Consider the following 23,980-nt stretch of genomic DNA (forward strand, 5'->3'; position numbering starts at 1 on the left):
GGCTGAAGTAAGAAAGACATTACAATAGTTAACACGAACTGCTGACTTCAGCATTTGTCTCAATTTGTTTCATAACTCTGATTCTCAAGGTCGCTGGCATGCTCGTTCCCACTGGATGTGACTGTTCGGAGGGTTTCAAAGGCAAGAACCTACGAAGAGAAAGGTTTGATGAGTGAGAGGGTGAGCTCCGTGAGAAAAGGGATCGGCTTTTTTTCACTGCTGTATCCCAGGGCAATGACCAAAGCCTGGCTCATGAGGAATGCTCATTTGTTGCATAACTGGGAGAAGTATTTTGCCTACATAGAACTAAGCTATTCTCAAATACTTTCAAAACTTTACCAATACCTGCCACTTGTAACATTTTTGAGGTTAGCATTTCTTCACTAAAAGTTGTTGGCACATTTAACTATTTTTTTGAGAAAACAACATGTATACGAGAACACACACACACACACATATATATATAGTGTCAAAAATGTATATACACTGAATAATTATAAAGTCAGAGTTTATTAAAATAGATTTCATTTTCAAAATGTAATATAAATCAGCTGTTAAAGTGTATATACATTTTTTAGGACACCCTGTATATGTAACTTCAATTGTTTGCCCATTTAACCAAAGGATTATTTTCTAAGTATTTATGGAGAAACTGAAATATAAGACAAAGAATATATAGGTAGTTATGAGGAAGATCATCTGAGATGAATGAAATGGAGCCTGGCTTCAGGACGAATCCAAGAGGGAGAAAGACAGCGTGTGTTCACAGGCATCATAAAGAGGCAGCCGTGGAGAAGGAATCCAGGAGCCTGAGCTCCAGGGACGCCTCCACGGAGGGAAAGGACTGTGCCAAATGCATCTCTGTATCCTTGTTGCGGGCAGAGTAGATAGATATTCATATCTGTCAAATGAATGAATAAATCTCTTCCTCATAATCGAGCCTGAGTACTTGAGTTTAAAATAAAGAAGAAAAAATATGGTGTTGCAGTGGATCAAAGGAAGAGACTATATCTAAATCAGGGAGGGAGGAAGAAATCAGGGTCATGAAGGAGGTGGAGATGTGGAGACACCTTCCAGGCCCAAGGAATAAAATTGGTAAAGGTGTAGAGGGGAAGGGAGAGTGGAGGGCGGTGGGGAAGAGGTGAGTAGCCAGCTGCAGCTGTCACAGGTGTGGTGGGAGATGGGGGTGGAGCAGCCTGAGCCTAGGGGTGAGCAGGGCGGGTGCTCGGTAGAGGAGGATTGTGTAGGCAAGGGGAAGCCAGGGGGTCGCCCTGGGGGACAGTCCTGATCAGGGGATGGGGAGTATTGGGGCCATTAACCCAGCGCTGGTGGGACACTGGACAGAAGAGGATCTGACTAAAAAGGCAGTGAGACCACTTAACTTTTCTAAACAAAAGCCACAAGAATCTTATTTAGGAGATGGCAGAGGGATTAAAAACAACTCCAGAGACTTGAAAAACTGGAATGGAAAAGGCAGGAGGTTAATTAGGCACAGGGCTGGGGGTGGGAGACTCGGGAGGAGGGAGGATTAAAAACTGACTTCAGGTCCAAGCCTAAGTGCGGAAATGAAGCTTTTCACGGGAGTCAGCGGCAGGAGCAGCCGCTGTCATTGGGGGTGGGGATGAGGGACCGAGGTTGGACTTAGACAAGTCTGAGGTGCGAAGAAGGCAGTCAGCTGGGCATGTCCAGCAGGGAGTTGAAAACCTGGTGGTGATTATATAGTAGTTTGAGCAACAGATTTTTTTTTATGATGTATTTATTTGAATAGGTTATACTACTGCCACTTTTGGCCAAGTGAAAATTAGTTCTCCTTCGTACTGCTGGCTGCCTATTTCTTCTCTCCAGAGATAGCCACTGATTCTAGTTTCTTGAGTGTGAGTCTCAAGATGTTCTGTGTGTATGTGTGTGTGTGTGTGTGTGTCCCTCGGAGATACATACTATATATCTATATATATATGTTTATGTCCTTAGGAGAGTTGTGTTTTTGTTTTTTAAAGGCTAGAGAAGGCTGTATGTCTTTGAGACAGAGGCAAAAGAACAAGGAGAGGCAGAGATTAATGCCGATGGCAACAGTGACTTCTGATGCGGCATCACTTAGCTGGCCTGCTTCTCCCCGCCTGGAGAGGCAGCATGGGGGCTTCAGGAGGGTGGCAGAAAAGACGTAAAATAGCCACTGTGGACAGTAGGAAATATCATACAACTGTCAGATCCAAAAATCAAAAGGTTTATTTTGATGATTTATAAAAGAAATATCACCATTGCAACTTAAAGCTATTTACAAATTTAAAAATAAATTTACAGAAATTATTCACATCATATTACATTAAGCAGTTTTATTAAAATGTTACAGGTAGTTTTGAACACACACAACACAACATAAACCAAGTTCTAAATCACATAAATGCCCTCAAAGTATGTTCAAAATCCACTGGAAGATGGTCCAGGGAAAACTGTAAAAATACAATTTTGGGAATCAGCAGGAAGATGATTTTCACCTCTATTTTACAACTAGTCTCAGGAGACGTGGCCTTTAAAAGTCACTTAAACCTTAAACTGCAACCAGAATCTTACAGTTGGACAAACAGCGGTGCAGTTCATAGAACACAGGACTTGGAAATTATACTCTGATGTACTTGAAGGTAGTTTTAATCAAGGATGATGTTATTTGTGGTTAATTGGGTATCACACTTTACTTCTGTAGGTTACATGCCAATCAATATTTCTGGGAGGGGAAAGTCTGAGGTTGAATCAGAACTACTGCGGTGGATCTCAATGCTCCTGCCTACTCAGGGCTTTATCTACACATTAGCAGCCCCCAAGGGAAGAACACCATCCAGACTTGGCCTGGAGCCTGGTCTTGGCTGCTGCCTCTGATAAATGCTGGGCACTGTCCCTGAAGCCAGGAAGGGAATGCTTGGCAGCTGCCTGGGCATACTTCCCTCAGCTCAGCTGCCAGGCCAAATTATAGAATGGCCGGCAGCTCCACGGAGATGCGAAAGTTTGAAACTTAAGTGTCAGGGATTGCTGATGACAAATAATTTTTATGAGGAAAGTGGATAAAGATAGGTGTTTGCCAAGACCTGAGATTTATTATCTAGCTTAAAAAGAAAAGGCATGGAGGAGTCCACTTTAGCTCATTCCTAAGTATGGCCCTTAAAATAAATAGAACTTTCTTCTTCATATTGCTGACTTGCAGCCAGGTATGTGACCCTAAAGTATAAGTTCCAGCATACATGTTATTAATAATTAAAAATAGCGAATTTTACTAATCTGGCCAATAGTGACATTTCATAATTATAAGCCTTACAAATTTAACACACACATAATTGTTTCTTGTATACAGAATGCTTACACATTAAAATATCAAAGGCACTTTTAGGTTACATGATAAGCAAAAATACATGAACAGAGACAGGATTATCATTGGTTCCTTCAGTTTCTGTGTCTGTGGTGATCATCGAGGGCCCAGTTTTGCACTTCACCTTTAGCGAAGAGCGTGAAGAAAATGGCACCAAATACATTGATAGCAGCAGCGATCCAGAAAACAGTCTGCCATTCTTTAATAGTGTTCTACAGAGAAAGAAAAAAATGCACATGAAAATTCCTTGTTTGTCGTTCACTTTATAAAAAAGGTGGAGTCATAAGACTGTTACAATAGTAATATTATTCATAAAAGAAACAGCCCCGATGTCCATCAGGAGTGAGATTGTGATATATGTGTATGTTCAATGGAATACTCTCCAGCAATGAGAATGAATGAGCTACAACATACATATATCTCACAAACAAAATGTTAAGCAAAAGAAGCCAGACACAAACGAGTACATATGGAGTATTTATATAAAGCTCAAAATCAGATAAAACTAATCCATGATGTTAAAAGTCAGGCTAGTGGCTGCTCTTGGTAGGAAGGGGTACCTGGAGGCTTTGCAAGGGAGATAATGTTCTGTTTGGGTGCTGGTTACCTGGTTCTGCTTACTTTCTGAAAGTATGTTCAGCAGTATACTTAGGATTTGTGCATTTAAAAAATTCATGTTATACTTCAATAAAATGTTTACTAAAAATAAAACTTGTGGCATGTCCTTGACTCATATATTACTAGGCAAGTATTATGTCTGCATATCATCTCTCAAGTTCTTGGGTGGGAAGGTCAGGAGCAGATCAAGTAAAGATAAATTAAAATGGACTTCAAGTTTGAGGACTGGCCTGAAAGATTCCGCATGTCTCTCGAATGGCACACAAAACAGGACATGCACTGGATTTGCAGTAAGAGATTAACAAAATACAATTGTTCAGTGTACTATCCACTGGTATAAAAAGACTAGGCAGTTATCTAAATTTCTGGGTCATGTGACTAACTTTAACATTTTTTTTTTTTTTTTTTACAATTTCAATCTAACCAGAGTGTTACATTTGCAACATTAAACACAAACAACCCAGTAGAACTGGCAATGAGAAAGAAAAAGAAAAGGCAGAAGGAAGCTAGCATGAGGTGATTTACTCAGGACAAACAGTAAAACATGAAGAGAGGAGCACTGTGTGGTTAAGTTATACTTATCTGAGATGCATGTATTTTGGTGAAAAAAAATCTTAGAAATCCACCTTAACTTTTAGTGACTATTTAGATATGCTAACAAGGTGTCACCATCCTAGGGGAGGACTCAAGTCAATAATTACATCATATGCCAGAAAGAAATGTTTAAGACAACTTCTTAGGACTCATAAGACAAAGCTTCTCTGTGTGATTAATGGGATAAAATAATACCTCAGTGTTATCTGGAAGCAATGAGTAACTTAAAATCAATCAATTGTACCAGAAATCTCACAGTTTGTAGTTGGCTTTTTAACAAAAACTCCACCAGTTTTTAGACAATGCTGTTTTGTTTGTAACAAAACTGACCCTCAGACACACTTTGACTTTTAATTATTTATTTATACTCTTTGACTCATTCCACAAAGTGTTTGAGGCAGTGCAATTTTAATTGTAAGCAATTATAATTGTAAAAGCAAATGTCTTTCCTTTTAAAAAAATAACATCCTTTTAATAACACTAATGCTTTAGTCACATATCCAAAAATACAGTTGAGCTCCCACTTTACAAACACTCAATACTTTAACTCAGGATTCCTTATTTCCCTAGCATAAGTGCTAGCAGTATCAATAAGGGAAATTAACACGTGGTAGTGTGACTTCCTTTTGTTGTCACAATATTCTATGAAGGTTAAACATTTCTGACTTGTCCATATGGAGACACAGAATTTTAGAAAAAACGCTTTCCCAACATACCTTTCTATTATGTGAGAAAATAGTAATGAGGGGCACTGATTCATTTAAGTAAGGAATTAGAAACGGTGGGAACAGAGAAGAAATAGGAGCATTACCTGTGGTGAACACATATATGTCTGAAATCAGTATATTTGGTAATAAAAAGTTTGTAAGCATATCCTAAAATTCTAAGAATTAGTGTTAATTTGATCACAGAGACAAAACAGAGCGAAAACTAAATCTCTTTTGGAGGTTCAAGTCAGCTTCTTGAAGAATGTTATTTTCATCAGTCCTTTAGATTTTTTTTTTAAACAGTAGAAAACTGGAGTTGGAAAGGGCTTTTGAGGTCATTTATTTTGATTTCTTACACAACGTAAGAAACCTTTCATATTGCAGAGTCTCTGCTTACTGATCTGGCCCCATGCTGCCAGCTGCAGACTGGACAACTCTGGGCCCATCTTACTTCTCAGTGCTCAGGGCCTTGCAGAGGCCGGAGGCAGCCCTTCCCACACCCCTAGCTCACTCCTCTAGTGCTCCATCCCTACGAACTGGGTTTTCTCTCTTTTGTTCCCTGAACACTCTGCACACATTTTTTTCTGCATTTGTCACGTTGTTTTCATATAATCTCTAAATGATGATTTTCTCAAGTGCAGAAACTTGTCATTTTTTTGCCTTTGAATCCTCAGTATCTGGCATATTAATAAGCACCCAAGAAATGCTTTTTGAATACATGTTTGACTATTTCAGGGCTCACTAATTCATAAGGCAGCCCATTTCATATAGTAACAGCTTTAAACAAAAAACTTTCCTACTGTCTCCTCCTAACATCTCTCCCTCTGCCTGGAAACTGCTAAGAACAAGTCGCCGTCTTCCATATGGCAGTCCTTCAAGTATGTGAAGACACTCACATGTCTTCCCAAGTCTTCTGCTTCTCTAAACATTTTCAATTATTTCAACTGTTACTTATTCATTCTCACATGATTTCTTGACACCTTACCTTCATGCATCCAATTCTTGAATAATTATTCATTACCAATGTTTTATTCATTCAAACAGAAGACATGCCATTTATCTGATATAATATCACAACTTTTAAGTACTTGTGTAGTTTTGGCTATAAGATCTTTGTTTAACTTAGTTCTATTGTTCTGTCTAAAATCCAAAGAGTGTTCTTTGAAAATATACATTCCTACCCATTGAGACATTTACTTTTTGTTGCTATAAGGAATAGCATAAGAATAAACATTCAGAATTTTACTCTTAATTAAAGTAATCTCAACTTTGACACAGATGTATAGCTTCAGTGAACTCTAGATCTTTTCAGTTTATAAGTTAATTATCTCCTTACCTCAGGGGTCAGACTTTTAGCAATGACAGGTCCAACCATTCCTGGAATAGTGGCAAATGAGTTTGTGATGCCCAGGAGAATACCAGCATACCTGCAGAAACATTTTGATAGAGGTTCATATTGTGTTACACATTTAAGTAGCTTTTTTCAGTAGATAGCATACCACTCCCAGGCTGTATTCTTATGACATTTTATGTCTAAATGAAAGGCTTTACTGGAACAGGACATGACTGAAATGTTTAGCTGGTGAAAACTTGCATTTCAACAGTTAATTAGCATTCTAACATTATTTAAACACGGCCACTGAAATAAATCCTTTATAGTGATATAGAAAAGTGCTGAGATATGATTTTCATACATGAGCATATCTAAATAGGAAGCTTGATATGTCTTAAATTTTTTTTGAGTTAAAAAAGAGTTATTTCCTGATTCCAAAATCTATTTCATTGTTGAAAACTTAAGAAAAAGAAAAACATTAAGAAAAAAATAATCTATAATCCTTCCATATACAGATAATCAACATGAACATTCTGGTAAATATCCTAATTATTTTTTCTATGTATATATTTATTTTTCTTTCTACATATATATTTCTAATATATTAGTATAGAAATGAGATCATATTGAACATCAATGTTACAACTTACTTGTTCCATTTATTACAGATCTGCTTGTAGTCAAATCCTTGCACACTGTCCCATAAGTAGACAGTTGGGTGATCCCAGCTGAGCTCCTCCCCCACATCCCACCAAGCTAAGTCTACAGTGTGTGTGTGTGTGTGTGTGTGTGTGTGTGTGTGTGTGACCAAAAAAATGCATTTTTAATAAGCTCAGAAAAAGTTCTGATTTATTTTAAGGGTAAGTCTTAGGGGAGTGGGATATTCTTATCTGTGTCTATATGTAAATTTTTAAAGAATTCCTGCCTATATTTGGAAAATGCTAATATCTGTCGATTTCCTCAGCACATAAGGAATGTATACAGATTAAACAAGGCTACCACAGCCAAGATCTTAGGTGTCATCTTAAAAAGAATGAAATAATCATTTTCTATAAAGAAGTCATTTTGGACTGGTAATCAGGAGAGCTAAAGATTCCTACCTAGTGCCACCATTAACCATCTGTGTGACCTTGGGCAAGTTAGTGATAGATTAATTCCCTTATCACCTGATGGGCTCATAGATGTATACATGTAAAATATCTGGTGGTCCCAACTGAGCTCCTCCCCCACATCCTACCAAGTATATGGGAAAAAAAAAAAATTAAGTGCAACATACATGTGGAAATGTGTAAAAACCATAGATGCAGAGCTTGATGAATTTTCACAGTGAACACAATCATGTCACTAGTATCTGATCAAGAAACAGAACCTACTGGTATAACCATTTTAAAGGACATTTTACATGTGGTTGAACTGCCTCTCAGACTGTATAACTTTTAATTTGAAAAATCATAATTTTGTTCGGTCACCTCTCTCCTACTCAAAAACCTACAAGGATGGTTTAATGCTCACTGTAATCTTCTGCCTGACTTGCAATGATGGCCTGGCCCTGGTTCGTCTACCCAGCCTTGTTTCCTAGTACTGCACACTATACAACTGTAGACTCACCTCTCATTCCAGCCGCTCACATCTGCCATGCTCATTCCTGGTACTTAACTTTACTCACACTATATTCACTATCTGAAATCCACACTCTGCCCATCCAAACCACTTGCTTGGCACCTGTTCCACGAAGCTTTCTCTGTCTAGTTCAGCTCATACTGAGCTGTCTTCTCAGAGTCTTTATTGCCTTTAAAGCTAGTACTATGTGTTTTAAGAGGTACTGTTCTCTAATTCATTTGCTAATTCTGACTCCATAGTCTCACTGCAAATTCATGTTTTACTCCCCTTTATTATTTCCAGTGGCCAGTACAGCATATGCACTCATTTAATACACGCTGACTAGAGAAGGTGCATAGGACCCACAGTTGGGTGCATGGATGCATGGATGCATGGGGTTCTGGCTGCACTGACTGCTGGGGCTTTGTCCCACAGAGACTGGCACCCCTCTTGGGCATTGGCTCCAAGGGGTACCAATTCCTGTTCAGGTATTTCATATAAATGGAATCACATAGTATTCAACCTTTTGAATTGCATACTGGGGCTGTTGAGCATCATTCCAAGTTGTTGTGTGTATCAATAGTTCATTCTTTATTTTTCTCTTTCTAACTGAAGGAACTGGGATTTTATCCTGTAGATAGTCCCACTTTCTGGATTTTGTAGATTGCTTTCCTGAGGTATAATTTAACATAATATTATATCCCCTATATTTCCTGTACATTGGTAGTATCCAGACTCTAGATCCTAGAGGGTTCATTAGATTTAGGTTTGATATTTTTAGCAAGAAAACTTAAAGGGGGTGGCGTAGTTAAAAATTAGTTAACCAAGAAAATGGCATTTATTATTTTTCATAAAAATTACCTACCTATAGGAAAAGTCCAATTAGAGCTTTTAATTTTTATGAGATATTCAAGGTTATTATAAAATTCCAGTCAAAATTAAAGAAGCTTGATGTTTGTTGGTCTGTATAACCTTTAAATTTTTTTTATTGATGAGAAAGAGAGAGATTGATTTGTTTTTCCACTTATTTATGCATTCATTGGTTGATTTTTGTATGTGCCCTGCCAGAGATAGAACCTGCAACCTTGGTGTATTGGGAGGATGCTCTAACCAACTGAGGTACCCGGACAGGGCTAGTCTGTATAATCTTAATGTGGGATAATACCATTTCTATTAGGGTTTAGGATCCTTAATACTTTGGCTGCATACTACTGTTATGAAATTCCTCTCTCCTTTTTAGAAACAGAAAAGTGCCTGCTATGGACTGAATTGTGTCCTCTCAAAATCCATTCTGTTGAACTCCTAATCCCCAATTGAATGTATTTGAAGATAGGGCTTTAGGAGGTAATTATGGTTAAATGAGATAAGGATGGGTCCTACCACAATAGCTGGCCTTATAAGGAGAGGAATAGAGAGAGAGATGCTCTCTTGATCTTTGTGAGGAAGTATGGAGGAAAGACCACGTGAAGACACAGGGAGACAGTGATTATCTGGAAGAGTCCTCACCAGAACCTGATCATGCTGGCACCGTGATCTTGGACTCCCAGCCTTCAGACTGTGAGAAAATGAATTTCTGTTTTTTAAGCTACTCAGTCTATTTTGTATGGCAGCCTGAGTTGACTAATATAGTGCATGAGTAAAAAATACTTCTGAACCTAATTCAGTTATCTACGAACATCACACATTTTCATATTCAAAACTCATGTGTACGGGATACAATAACAAAACCATGCGGCACAGATCTTTTTGGCTTATGCCCTTTAGGGAGTGCGTCTTAAATTAACCAAGCTTGGCAGAACCTGTCTTTCTTTTTTTTTTAAACCATTAACACCTTGGCAGCAGGAGGAACCGAATGCGATGCTGCCAGGTCTTTTCAGTGACAGATATTAAGTGCAGATGAACGTTGTGAAATTCTAAATGTCAGCACCAAGAAGCTCATTCAAGTATTTATATTACACTAGGCCAGGAAGGGCCATGAAGGATTGATGACTGCTTGGGAAAAACATGTACAGACTCAGTCTGGAGTCTTTGCTTTGGAGTACTAGAATTCTGTGGGATTAACATTTAGAAATCTACCCAATTCCCTTAAATCTGGGCAAAAAAATTATCCATAGGAAATTCCTATTTCAGTCTATAGAAGAAAAGGCTTAGAAAATACCATGTGCATATTTACCTGTTAAGAGGAACACTGTTTATTGGAAAACCTTATGTCGGGTATGGTTCTAAGTATATGTGTGTGTATATATAATAATATATATAGATATAATCCCATTTGAATAGTAAACTCAACCCTATGAGGAGGGATTATTATCTTCATTCTATAGATGAAGACTATAACATGTTACCCAATTTGTCTGATTCTAAATCAGTACTTACTATTTTAATGTTATAATCTATAATGCTGCCTTGTTAAGAACATAGCCATTGCTGAGTTCCATTTGTAGGAAAGATCAATTTTCTCATGCTTAATTTTTCACAAGCTTCAGTGCTTAAAGGTCTGTGGTCTTCAAGTGTTGCTCTAACCAGCAGTTACCCACTGCATGGGCACTCAGTGGTTACCAAGACAAAAAGCAACTATGCAACAACATGGTCATGAGACACGTAACTTCCCTGTTAACCAAGACACAGGGAACTAGAAACAACTGGTATGCTTTGAACAAAGAAACTCTAGTAGGAAAATAAAATCTGAAGGCTTATCTGAAGGGTTGAATCAATATATAAGGGAGAGAAATAATTTTGACTTTGATGAGATTAATTTACCATTGTATAGCTGTATAATTTTAAAAGTTACATATGTTGCTCATACATACAAACATATGTGCATATGTTGATCACAGCATAAATCTGATGCCTCTATCAGCTTAGAGCATGTACAGCATTCTTCATTACTTGAGGCCTACAGGCATTTACCATTCTCCTAACTTCTACAACTATTTTCTGGCATCATTTATGTCACTAAATGGTTTAGCTTGATACCATATCTAGATAAATGTCTTTTTTGACTTATAAGACTCACAAAATGTTAGGGCTGGCCTTTTAAGATGTAGAGTTCAACCACTCAGCTAATGCTTGAAGCCCAGTTTCAGGACCTCACCTGCAAGTTATTCAGTATATGCTTCAGGACATGACCTTATCACCCTCCAAGTCAGCATATGCTTACACAGATGCAAGCAGGAAGCGTTACTTTCATATTCATGCCTTCAACATTTGGTACAGTGCCTGGTACAGTGTTTGTTAAATAACTGGATCCATTAATCAGCTTCCTATGACACTAAAATTTCATAATTGCACATCTACCTAATTGTACATCTAGTTCATTTTTTTCCATCCAAAAATCCCTTCTCTGAGTTCTTAGTGACTATTTTTCTCAGTAGCTATTTTGAACCTTTATCATTCTTAAGTCTCTTATTCTATCACCTTTCATAGTGCCTCCTATGCCAAAGAGAAATCAAAGACTAACGAAAGACCAACAGTTACGATTTTTCAACCTACTGCTGCCCCTGACACTTGATCAAGCCCTTCCTTTGGGGATCCCAACCTCTACTTATTTTCCTTCTCCTTCTCCTGTTGTTTCTTATCAACTATCTTTGCATCAGGCTCTTGTTTCTCTTAATGGATTCCCAAGGTTCTCATCACAGTTTGCTGAGTAATTTTATCCAATCCCATGGCTTCATCTACTGCTCATATGTTGATGACTCCTAACTCTTTCTCTCTCATCACATCTCATTCTTGAATTGAAGACTGGATAGCCTTAGTTTCCCTGACACCATATTCTTGATTTTCCTCTATCTTTCTGGTTGTTCCTTTTTTAGTTTTCTTTCTGGTTATTACCCTACTTTCTGGACTCTAAATGTTTGTCAAGATCTAGTCCTAGGATTGCTTGTCATTCCACCCTCTCTCCCCAGGCAATCCCTGTCTTTGAATACTCTGACATGTGGGTTATTATTCCTTAATTTTCATTTCCAGCCAGACTGCTTTTCTGAGGTCCACTAGTACAATTACTATTTTCTAGATGTTTTCACATATAAAACTTAACATGTCTGAACTTCTATCTTCTCTCAAGACTCTTCCTCCTTCAGTTATCCCAATTCAGTAAGTGGCACATCTATTTACTCAGTTGCCTATGCAAAATATCTGGAAATCATCATCCTTGATATCTTCCTCTCTCTTCAGGTCTAATAGATGGCAAGTCCCATCTATTGTATTTACAAAATATCTCAAGTATATTTACATCTTTGTATTTCCTATTATACCCCATCACCTGGGTTATTGCAACAGCTTCCTAATTGGTTTCTTCTACTTATACTCTTGTCCACACAAGAGTGATCTTAAAATACAGAAAATGTTATTTCCTATTTGCTCTGGATACAATATAAAATACTTACTTTAGGCTCCTGCTTACTCCCTAGTGTCTTTCTTCTCTGCATCTCAGCTGTCAAATAGCCTTCTCTTAGTTAACAAAAAATACTGCTATGGACTAAATGTTTGTTTGATAGGGTCTTTAGGAGGTGATAAAGGTCAAATGAGGTCATAAGGGTGGGTGCCCTAATCCAGTAGAGCTGGTGCCCTTATAAGAAGAGTCTCTCTCTGAACACATGCATGCACACATACATAGACCTAGGAAAGGCCATGCCAGCACAAAGCAATAAGGCAGACCTTCTGCAAATCAGGTAGAGAGCTCTCCTTAATCTTGGAACTTCTAGCCTCTAGAACTGTGAGAAAATACATTTCTGTTGTTCAGGCCACCTACTCTGTGGTCTTTTGTTGTGGCAGCCCAACCAGGCTAAGACATGCACAATTTCTTTTTCCTCTCCTGTAAATTTTCCTGTCAGGAATACCACTCCCTTTTTACTTGGCTAACTTCTTATTTATTCTTTAGGCTTTAGCTTAAAGATCACTTCCTCAGAGATTCCCTTATTCCCTTAATTATATTATATCCCCCTATTATATTATCTTACCCCCCCCCCCCAAGTTGGTTTTGATTTATGTAATTCTTTCCTGTCTATCACTCTAGACTCAAAGCTCCACAAGCCAGAACTGTGTCTGTTATGGCTGGCACTTGGCAGGCATTTGCTAAGTACTTGTCCAAGAATTAATTATCATAATATATTATAAGTGTTTGTTTTTTGTTGTTTCTTTCCTCATCTAGACTAATCTCCTTGCAAGGAGAAGCTAGGTTTTATCTTTTGTAGAGTCATACAGAGTGGTAAATGTATGGTAGGTACTCTATAATGTTATAAGCAATAAATGTTTGTGTGTGGGTGAGAGGCCTGGACTAGACGAGGGCCTCATGCTGGAATGAATGTGCATGAGAATCACCTGAGGATCTTAAAATACAGATTTTAGTTCATGAAGTGTGGGATGGCGCCTGAGATTCTGCATTTTTCATGGGCTCCCATGGAATGCTGATGCCACTGGTCCATGGACCATACTTTGAGTAGCAAGAGATGAGAGTACCTTAAATCCTTTTTAGTTCTAACTTTACATAATTCTATAAACCACACAATTGAACAATGTCATTTGTTTAGCTTATTTCAAATGAAATAATTTCTAGATTCCTTTTTAGTCAGTAGCATAAAGAAATATATTTCAGTTCTTTAATTATTTGCTATTTTCTTGAATCCTTTTTTTGGATAATCAGGTTTCAGTTCTAACTTGTAAATCTCAAATATGCCTCAAGTCACAGTGCAGCAACTTGTTTAGGCAAGTCGGCTTCTTCCTATCCTCTCTTCCACAGAAATGGCTTTTTGCGCCTTTACTCCTTCAGCTTCAAGGGGTTCATTATTATTGTTATGTTTGCATCAGATCTTTCAAATGACCACTAAACTTATAAAAGGTTCTTTTGAAGTTAACTTGCTTTTCAAGTATTCTTTTCTTTCATCTTTATGTTAAACTCTTTCAGTTCTTAACTCTCCAATATGTATACTAGATAAACATTTCCTAGTTTGTAAGGTTTACAAAATTCTTCCCTCTATTTAAAAATTGTTTTTTTCTTTTTGACAAAAGTCTCCGGTGTATTGTAAATACTTTCAATGTTAGACATTTAGTCCTGTGATTAAAACCAGAGTCATTCATTCAACAAATATTTACTGAGCATGCTCTATGTGACAGGCACTGTAAAAGAAAACTTTATGCATGATCAATCTCGGTATGTGAAAAAATGATTACACTGCTAGACTGGATAAGAGATATTTTCAAAGAGTTTTTTTTTAAAAAAAATATATCTTTTTAAATTAAATTTATTTTATTTTATTTTTTAAAGGGAGAGGGAGAGATAGAAACATCAATGATGAGAGTCATTGATCAGCTGCCTCCTGCACACCCTGTACTGGGGATTGAGCCTGTAACCTGGGCATGTGCCCTGGCCAGGAATTGAACCTCGATCTCCTGGATCATAGGTTGATGCTCAACTGCTGAGCCACACCGGCTGGGCAGAGTTTTTTGATTACAATAGACTTCCAACATACAGTGTAATATTTTTATTATTATTCTGATAATCAGCTCCTTATGCGTTAAAAAATATAATTCAGCCACTACATTCATATTAAAAAGACAAAATGTTTTATAATTAACTGGATCAATGTAAACTTCTAGCTTAAAAATAAAAATCATATAAAACTGTACAAGGATAAATTTGAAATTCAAAATTTAAACACTGCAAAGATGGTAACTAATGGTTTCCCCCCCACCATAATGTAGTAATTTCTGCAACAATAACCTTTATTTTAGCTTTTCTTTCTCAGATGCTCAACTTAAAAATGTACTTTATTCACAAGTGAGATTTTATTAAGGGTATAAAGATTCTGACAGCATAAATCCAAATTCATCATAAAAAAGGATTCAGATAAGAAACTAGCCCGGCCGGGCGTGGCTCAGCGGTTAAGTGTCGACCTAGGATCCAAGCGATCAGGGTTCGATTCCCGGTCAGGGCACATGCCCGGGTTGCGGGCTCGATCCCTAGTAGGGGGCGTGCAGGAGGCAGACGATCAATGACTCTCTCATCACTGATGTTTCTATCTCTCTCTCTCCCTCTCCCTTCCTCTCTCTGAAATCAATAAAGATATATTTAAAAAAGGAAAAAAAAAGTAATTGCATTTAAAGCTGCCCTCTTTTGCTAATTTTGTGGAGAAAGGTGTCACTATAATTCACTCTTAAAAGATTTACAAGTCTACACTGATAACTATAATTTTCTGAAGGGGCTATAGGACCATTTTTCAAAATTCCAAAGATAAGAAAATGAAAAAAGGTTTAAAACAAAGCCTAGTAGGTGATTCAGCATATAAAAGATGTAATAGAAAAATCTGATAAAATCACAGACTTGTTTCTATTTGTAAATAGATCTCTGACAGTTGTCAATGCTTTAAGTAATTTCTAAGTAGCAATTACTATTTTCTTGTGCTCACTTCTGCAGCACATATTACTAAAATTGGAATGATACAAAGAAGATTAACATGGCCCCTGGGCAAGGATGATGCAAATTTGTGAAGAGTTTCATATTTAAAAAAAAGAAAAAGAAAAAGATTTTCTTAAGAGAGGCAATGCACTTAGTAATGAAAGCATATCATCTTTGCTGGGGTCCTGGTTTCTAAATACCATTCCTCACTAAACGGATCCAGGGTTCCTTGGAGAAATGGCTGACTCCAAGGCAGGGAAAGTACAAGATGAATCTAAAACATCTCCAACACCTAAGGTGGTGGAGGTGAGGGGAGTTGTTCCATCAATAAGAAAGTGCTCAAGGAAAAAAAAAAAGATGGGGCATGAAAACAAGTCATAGGAGCCAGCTAAAAAGCCTCCCAGTGGCCAAATCTGAGATAATGTGAGCATGGAAATAAATAAGGACAATAATAGATTATAACTCATTAAAATAAATTAGGAATCTCTAAGTCCACACTGATGAATAACAGATAAACACATGGAGGAGAAGGGGAGAGCTTCGTTACATCAGAATGCCAACTGATAAACATGGACGATAGGCTGAAATATCTTCATTTTGAAACCCCATGTAAACCCTAGTTTGGCATGGATCATCAACAGACATTAAACCTGAGGTGTTGGAGGTGAGGGGAGTTTGATGAGGAGCAGGATGTTTGTATGATCTCAAAGCATCTCTCCAGAGATGTGTTTTTAGTTGAAGGTGAGAAAAGTAACCAGTTATCGGAGAAACTTGACAACACTTTGACTGGGTGATCAAAATTAGCATTACTAGAGTCCTCTGAATGTGATTTCTTGAGAAGCTAACAGGCCAGTTATTTTGGCTAAGGATATATTATCTAAATTAAATAATGATAAGACGTGAGACAAATCCTAGTCAAGTGTGGGAATTCCAGGTACACAACTACCAAGAGCAAAGGGCCAAAGGTAGGAAAGTGTGTGTGTGTGTGTGTTGGGGGTATGTTTACAAAATAAAGAGTAGTTTAGTTCATGTAGGGCAAAGAAACCCTAGAAGATGAGGCGAGGGAGGAAGGAATAAAATTATAAAGATAGGTTGGGGCCATAATGTGGAGAATTTTGCATGTTGGCTAAGAATTCTGTATTTAAATTTAATACAGAATCTAAAAATTGATTTTATTATACATGAGTAGTAAAAGGAGCTATAAAGGAAAATACAGTACGATCAATATACAAATAGTTTTTCAGAAAGAATTTCAACATGGTACTGAATATGAAAGTCTATTTTCATTCTTCCATTCAGGCAATTGACTGAGCACTGACCACGGCCCAGCACAGGGCCAGGTGCCAGTACTACTTTGGTACATAAGACACACTTGGCCCCTGCACTCTCAGAGCTTACAGTCCTAGAGCTTTTGCTTAGGCTACCTTTTATTTCAAATGGTTTCTTGGTCCGATGCCTAACTGTTACAGGTTTTTTCTCTTGGTTCCCCACTGTTAAGGGTATATGCAGCACTGATCATACTTTCTCGGTATGATCAGCAGCATTACAAATAATGTATTTTTTGTAATGTTTATTTTTGGATTTTTTTTTTAAATAGAAACTTGTTGGTGTTGGGAGAATGATTTTTTTTTTTTTTTAATATGTCTTTATTGATTTGAGAGGAAGGGAGAGAGAGAGAAAGAGGGATAGAAACATCAGTGATGAGAGTCATTGATCCGCTACCTCCCACACAGCCCTTCCTGGGGATAGAGCCTGCAACCTGGGCATGTGCCTTGACTGGGAATCGAACTGTGATCTCTTGGATCATAGGTCGACGCTCAACTGCTGAGTCACACCGGCTGGGCTGTAATGTTTTTATGGAAATGTTGTGTACAGAGGTAAGGATAGTTAGAAATTTAAATTTAAAAACATCTTCATGCTTTAATTATCATGTAAACCGAGCCTGGCCAGCATGGCTCAGTGTTTGAGCATTGACCAATGAACCAGGAGGTCACTGGTTTGATTGCCAGTCAGGGCACATGCCCAGGTTGCAGGCTCGATCCCCAGTAGGCGGTGTGCAGGAGGCAGCTGATCAATGACTCTCTCATCATTGCTGTTTCTATCTCTCTCTCCTTCTCCCTTCCTCTCTCTGAAATCAATTAAAAAAGAAAAAGAAAAACGAAAACAAACCGAAATCTTGTTCAAGAATTTAAATTCATTGCTAGAGTAGTCAAATTCAGAGAGGCAGAAAGTGGGATGGTGGTTGCCAGGGCCTGCGAGGAGGGGGAATGGGGAGTTGGTGTTTAATGGGTAGGGAGTTTCAGTTTAGGAAGATGATCAAGTTCTGGGGACGGATTTGTGATGATGGTTGCACAACAGTGTAAATGCGCTTAATGCCACAGAACTATACACTAAAAATGGTAAAGTTTATGTTATGTATATTTTACCATAATTAAAAAATAATTTACAGTTAATCAAAGCCAATCTTTATTTAGTACTCACGAAGGTGCAATATCCAGATGGTTGATGCTAAATCCAGAAGAGCAAAAGCCTCCCAGTGTTGTTGATATGGTTAGGAATGCAACAGCCAGAGAATAATCACAACCTATAAATCCAGCAGCTACCAGGAATACTGCAGGGCCAATCATTCCTGAAGTTAAAAGGTTGTAACATGAAAAGAAGCCCCAGCATTAAGATTTACTTGCTCTACCTTAATATAGTAGAAATCTGAGATTAGGTATTACTGCCACCTACTGTAGAAACACTGTACTACCTAGACGACTCTAAATTTAAATTACATAGTTTCATGGAAAAACTTGTGGAAAACATAGGCATAATACAACTAATATAAAAGTAAAAGGAAATCTCATTATGCAATGCCATTAAATCTACATGTGACCAAGATTCAGCTAAAGTTCTACAATGTTAGAGAAAAGAGGAAGAAGATAATGACTGAAAAGTATGGTCCCAGAGAGAGGCTATAGTTGTTACAGAGTGTGATTTAAAATTCAAAGAAAATAAACTAAGTTACAGACTCTGTCAGATAAAGTTAGAAAAACATTACATCTAGGTGTTAACAACTGAAAAACAATATGCATAGTTTATTACAGGCAGTTAAGCATAAAATACAAGTAATATAGGAAGGGACTTAAATGAGTGGGCTACCATTTTTTGTGTGTCTACAGCAGTGCAATCCTATAACTCTCTGTGAGGATAGAATTGTTGTATTTGTATATACTGCAACTGAGAAAGTTTTAAAATTTCAATTGAATTTAAATAGAGACACCTGGCTGATAGCTACTGTACTGAACAGAGCAGATCCACAGAAAGCCAAAAAAAGAGAAAGGCTTTTTTTTTTATATATATAAAGGGATTTATTTCACTTGAAGATGTGGAATAATTTCTTGAGAAAAGAAGTAAGCAAGAAGTGAAACAGGATGGCAACTTTCAGTGGCAGGTGGCCAGAGGTATTTACAGAATTATCCTATTTGGTAAAATTCTATAAGTAAAGGCACTACATGCATTAAAACATACTGTTTTAATATGTGAACAAAATAAGTTACTAATATTATTGCTTGAACTGTGCTTTACACTGTAAACACAGTAAATAATTACAAGCCAAAACAAAACCTATTAACTTCACTTACCCATAAGGCTAAAAACTCTTCGAACACAGATAGTTGAGAAATTCCATTTTGTCCTTAAATGATCAGCAGCTTGACCAGATATGATCATACATAACCAACAGCCAAAATAAGGCACTGCAGATAAAATCCCATTCTGGGAGGAGTAAGAGGATACAGGATTAATTGTGGTAGGAGGAAGAGCCAAAATACATACACACACTCATCCAGCACTCTAGAACAAAGGCAATCCATAGCACTAAACTGTTAATTTTTATATAATTACAGTAAATAAGTTTGGTTTATAGAAGGATTTTGAGATTCAGTTCAGTGCAGTCCCTATGATCCTGTCCCAGAGGGAACCAGAGCTCACCACAGTCCAATCTGCTCAAGGTGACCTTGAATGTTACTCTGGGACTTGGGCTGTGGCTTCAGTGAGAGAAGACAGGTCTTCCTATTAGCCTATGGATTTTCCCAACTGAACAGTTTCTGCCTTCAAGTTTCACTTATTTATTTTTAGGATTTTTTTACTATACAATAAAACAGATACAGAAAGCACATAAATCAAATGTATATCTTAATAAAGTACCCTTAAGAGAGCACCCTCTAGGTCAGCGCCTGGAGCACCGACGTGTGATTTGAGCAGAGAACAAAGGCTGCAACCAAGAGACACATGTTTCCCTCCTCTTTTCCTTTAGGTTAACACCTAAACAAAATGAGAGCACCAGGAGGCACAAAACAGAATTCATTGTGGAAAGGTGTTATTTTCTTTGTAGGAAATGATTTTACAGCTTTTTAGGAAACCACAAATTCTGTAAACTGAAGAACACACACTCAGGAAAAAAAGAGAAAATTTTCTTCTATTCACTTTTCCTCAGCACAGTCCTGAGGAGCCAAGACTAAATGGCCTAATTCTGATAAAAAACAAATAGCTTATAGTCTAAGAGAGATGGGTACACTTGTCAGTGCCTACAAAAACAAAAAAGGCAGGAAGATATTGTATCAGAGATATTTAAATCTTGCAATAATTCCATTTAAGCATCATTCATGGTGCAGACCAGAACAATTTAATATTTTAAATTTAAGTGTGCTGAAGAAAATATTAACTTCTTTCATCATAGTTTGTGGTTCTCTGTATTCAGATGTTGTGCGCTTTTCAACATCTAAACTCCCAACAACCTAAAACGACTAAAATCTTCAACATTTATTCATTCCACGGGCTTCTTCTACAGTTATTAAGCTTTCTGTGCAAGAACACAATTCCTTGTATTCATTTATTTAAAAATTGATCCCAAAATATGAATATCTAAAATAGGGTAACAGATATCGCCCCTACTCTCATTGAGTTATAAGAAATAGGGATGCCAGAATTAGGGAAAAACTCAGAAAAAAGAAAAGTGAGGATAACTAATAAAACTAAACTTACATGCAAAAGCAAGCTTATAACAAAAGATCAAGAGCTTCAAAATTTTTAAATAATGAGAGATTATAATTTTAAATACAAAGCTCCTTAAGCAAATGCCATTTCATGGATGTAATATATTAATTTTCAAAACTAGACTTTTGGTGGTGAGTATGCTATAGTGTATACAGATATCAAATTATAATGTAGTATACCTGAAACTTGTATGTTATTAATCAATATTGCCTCAATAATAAAAGACTTCTATATAACTAGAGAAATATTGTCAAACTCTATTCACATTTCTTTTAATTTTGATTCAGAAATGACTTTTTTATATGAAAATGCAAGATAAAAGATTCTTGTCTTAAAGTGTCTCATTATAGAACTTAAAAAAATCCAGAAAAAATAGATAAAGGCAATTAAGTACACAACAGTAATTACTGGCCAGCTATTGATATTTCATTCTTTACATAGTTCTCCCAGGAAAATCTCAAATAGAAACATCAGTGGAATAATCTTTCGATCTGCATGCAAAATCTACTGCTCATCACTGTAGTAGATTACAGTCAGGTTCTCTTAACAAATAACTTAGGAAAGCAAGGTTGCTCACAACAAATCCATCCTATGCTATTGCCAAAGCCTTGTTTCAGTTTAACTTCTGTCAGTGCCATTTGTGGATATATTTTGGTATAACTGATCTTGTTTTCCATGTGCCCTCTCTGCTCCTGAGAGACAATCTTATCACAAGGGTTAAAAAATCCAGAGTTTAAAAGCCTGTATAAGCAAACCTTGTAACGTCTTTACCAATTTACTACCTAAGCCCAAACCTTGCTTAGATTCCTTACTAGTGAGTACTTTCTTTGTCCTGTCCCTTTCTCACAAATTTACTGTCTAAAAAGTATAAAAAGGTACCAGGTTCCATCATTTCTTTGAGTCACATTTTATAATCTGAGCATCATATTGGATTCCCCATGTGTATGTATTAAATTGGTTTTTCTCCTGTTAATCTAGTCTTGTGCCCATTTTATTATTTTATTACTAGTTCATCCATAAGAACTAAATAAGTGTAGAAGGCAGGGAATTCTCCCCCCTCTGACAGTTTTGCTGAGCCAGTAAGGAAACATCACCACTTGGGAAAAACTGCCTTTTCCTGGGACTGTGGCAGCTAAGAGATCCTTGAGAAATCTGACAATGAGAAAGCAAACAGGTAAACTTTTTCTTACCTTGTCAGCTCCCAGAATCTGTCTACAGGGTCCAATGGAAAACAAGGTGATGAGAATTTTATTGTCTCTTTCTAAATTTAGATTAGTAGGAGAGTTAGAAAGCTCCTCCCACTTCTGCTGATTCTTAAGTGATTTTAGTTAGAAATAATCAATGTGTCATGTGGGATATCTCAGGGTGGTCTGCCCTGGGCCCCAACAAGGGCTATCTTTCACTTTGTGGGTAATATTCCATTGTATGAATATACCACATTTTTTTCATCTGTTCATTAGCTGATGGACATTTGGGTTCTTTCCACTTTTTGGTTATTATGAGTAATGCTGTTATGAACATTTGTGTACATGTATTTGTGTGGACATATGTCTTCAGTTCTCTCGGGTATAAACCTATGAATGAAATTGCTCATCATATGATAACTTTATGGTTTTTTTTTTTTAGGAATTGACAAACTGTTTTTCATAGCGGCTACATCATTTTACATTCCCACCAGTAATGCATGAGGGTTTCATTTCCTTTACATCCTCAACACTTGTGTTTTTTTAAATTCTAGTAAGTGTGAAGTGGTATATGGTTATGGTTTTCATTTACATTTCCCTAATGACTGATGATGTTGAGCATCTTTACATGGGCTTATTGGCCATTTGCTTATCTTTGGAGAAAGAAATGTCTATTCAAATCCTTTGCTCATTTAAAAAATGGGGTTGTCTTTTTATTGTTGAGTTGTAACAGTTCTTTATATGTTGTGGGTACTAGACCCTTATCAGATATATGATTTGCAAATATTTTCTCCCATCCAGTGGGTTTTCAGTGGGTGTCCTTTGCTGCATAAAAGTTTTTAATTTTGAAGTACAACTTATTTTTTCCTTTGATTACTTGTTCTTTTGGTGTTACATGTAAGAAACTTGCCTAGTCCAAGGTCACAGGGATTTATACTTTCTAAGAGTTTTACCATTTTAACTCTTACATTTAGGTCTTTGATCTATCCTTCATTTTGAAAGCAAAAATACTGCGAATTTTCCTTACAAACTGTGCCTCTTTCTCTTTAAGCTTTTCTCCAATCTCTTTAGAGACAAAAATCCATCAATGTAAACAGAGGTAACAGGAACTACCTCAACTGATGAGTTCAAAGGAACTGGCAGTTTCAGGAAAGTCCTTCTTATACAGCTTTACAACCATAACTCTGCCAATGTCTAAGTGCTGCTGCAGAGCAGCCTCTGCACAAGAACCTTGCACCTCCCAACTCCTTGCTCAGCTGCCAGCAGTCCCACTACCATCCCATGTAGAAGTGAATATTGGTGCCACTTGAAGTTGTCATTTGATATCCTTGCATGTTACTAGGGATTCATAGGACTTTATGGTTAAAGGGGTACCAGCCAAAAGATACCTTGAATCGAGTTTACACACACTGAGAAACGAAAGAACAACTGTGAAGTAAAAAGAGAAGTCTCTAAAATTTAGCATATTAGAGTAAAATGGAAGATACAAAATAACTGAATTTCACACAGGTAAAAACAAATTCTGTGTGTAGTTTAAAATCTGTACTCTGTATAAGAAGCATATGATTATATTTTCTTACCTCTTGAACATTGAATCTTAGGATCTCCTTCATATAAGTAGGCAATAATGTCAATAAAGTATAAAAAATCCAGTTATAAGAAAAGTGTGCAACAACAATAGCCCAAAGTGGCAGGGATTTTAGTATGGGTATCCATGGCACTGACTTCTGTGAAGAAAGCTGAAAAAAACAACAACCAGGCACATTTAGGATAAGTACAGCTATGTTTTGCTATGTTTAGGTCTGTACCTTATCAGCCAAAATTCCATCTGGAACACATTATCAGCCTTGATTAGTAAATGCCATATTTTTAAACCAACTTTTTAAAAATATTAAACAGTAATAGAGAGTCCATTTTCAGATTAGAAGAAAAACAGAAATGTAATTAGAGTGATAATGTCAACCTCAAACACTCCCTTTGAATGGCAGAGGGCACCTGCAGTATTAACTTCTCCATCTATAAATTAGAGAACTGTTTTATAATCAAATGAAAGAGATTGCAAGTCCTATTAGAATTCATATTTCATTATACAGTCTTTATTTAATTAAAATGATTTATAAGAACTGTGTAATAGAAGGATTTTTTAATGGAGCT

At 37.0% G+C, this 23,980-nt stretch overlaps 1 protein-coding gene and 1 non-coding gene across 4 annotated transcripts in view; one reads left to right on the forward strand and one right to left on the reverse strand.

Annotated features, from left to right (window-relative positions):
• Positions 1-2,203: 2,203 nt before the first annotated feature.
• Positions 2,204-23,980, reverse strand: part of SLC17A5 (solute carrier family 17 member 5) — a 53,309-nt gene continuing 31,532 nt past the window's right edge. For all 3 annotated transcript variants that reach the window (XM_016205747.2, XM_016205745.2, XM_016205746.2), the window contains exons 7-11: positions 23,407-23,565; positions 19,229-19,361; positions 18,084-18,231; positions 6,614-6,704; positions 2,204-3,570 (exon numbers count right to left, since the gene is read on the reverse strand). In XM_016205747.2, the coding sequence (XP_016061233.1) occupies positions 3,433-3,570; positions 6,614-6,704; positions 18,084-18,231; positions 19,229-19,361; positions 23,407-23,565 (669 nt within the window). In that variant the 3' untranslated portion in view covers positions 2,204-3,432. The remainder of the gene's footprint in view (positions 3,571-6,613; positions 6,705-18,083; positions 18,232-19,228; positions 19,362-23,406; positions 23,566-23,980) is intronic.
• LOC148093073 (U6 spliceosomal RNA) lies at positions 15,605-15,710 on the forward strand. Its single transcript, XR_015714632.1, has one exon. It is a non-coding gene; the product is annotated as a U6 spliceosomal RNA (small nuclear RNA).

The sequence above is a fragment of the Miniopterus natalensis genome, chromosome 5 (assembly GCF_054644295.1).
Source record: "Miniopterus natalensis isolate mMinNat1 chromosome 5, mMinNat1.hap1, whole genome shotgun sequence".
NCBI classification, from domain to species: Eukaryota; Metazoa; Chordata; class Mammalia; order Chiroptera; family Miniopteridae; genus Miniopterus; species Miniopterus natalensis.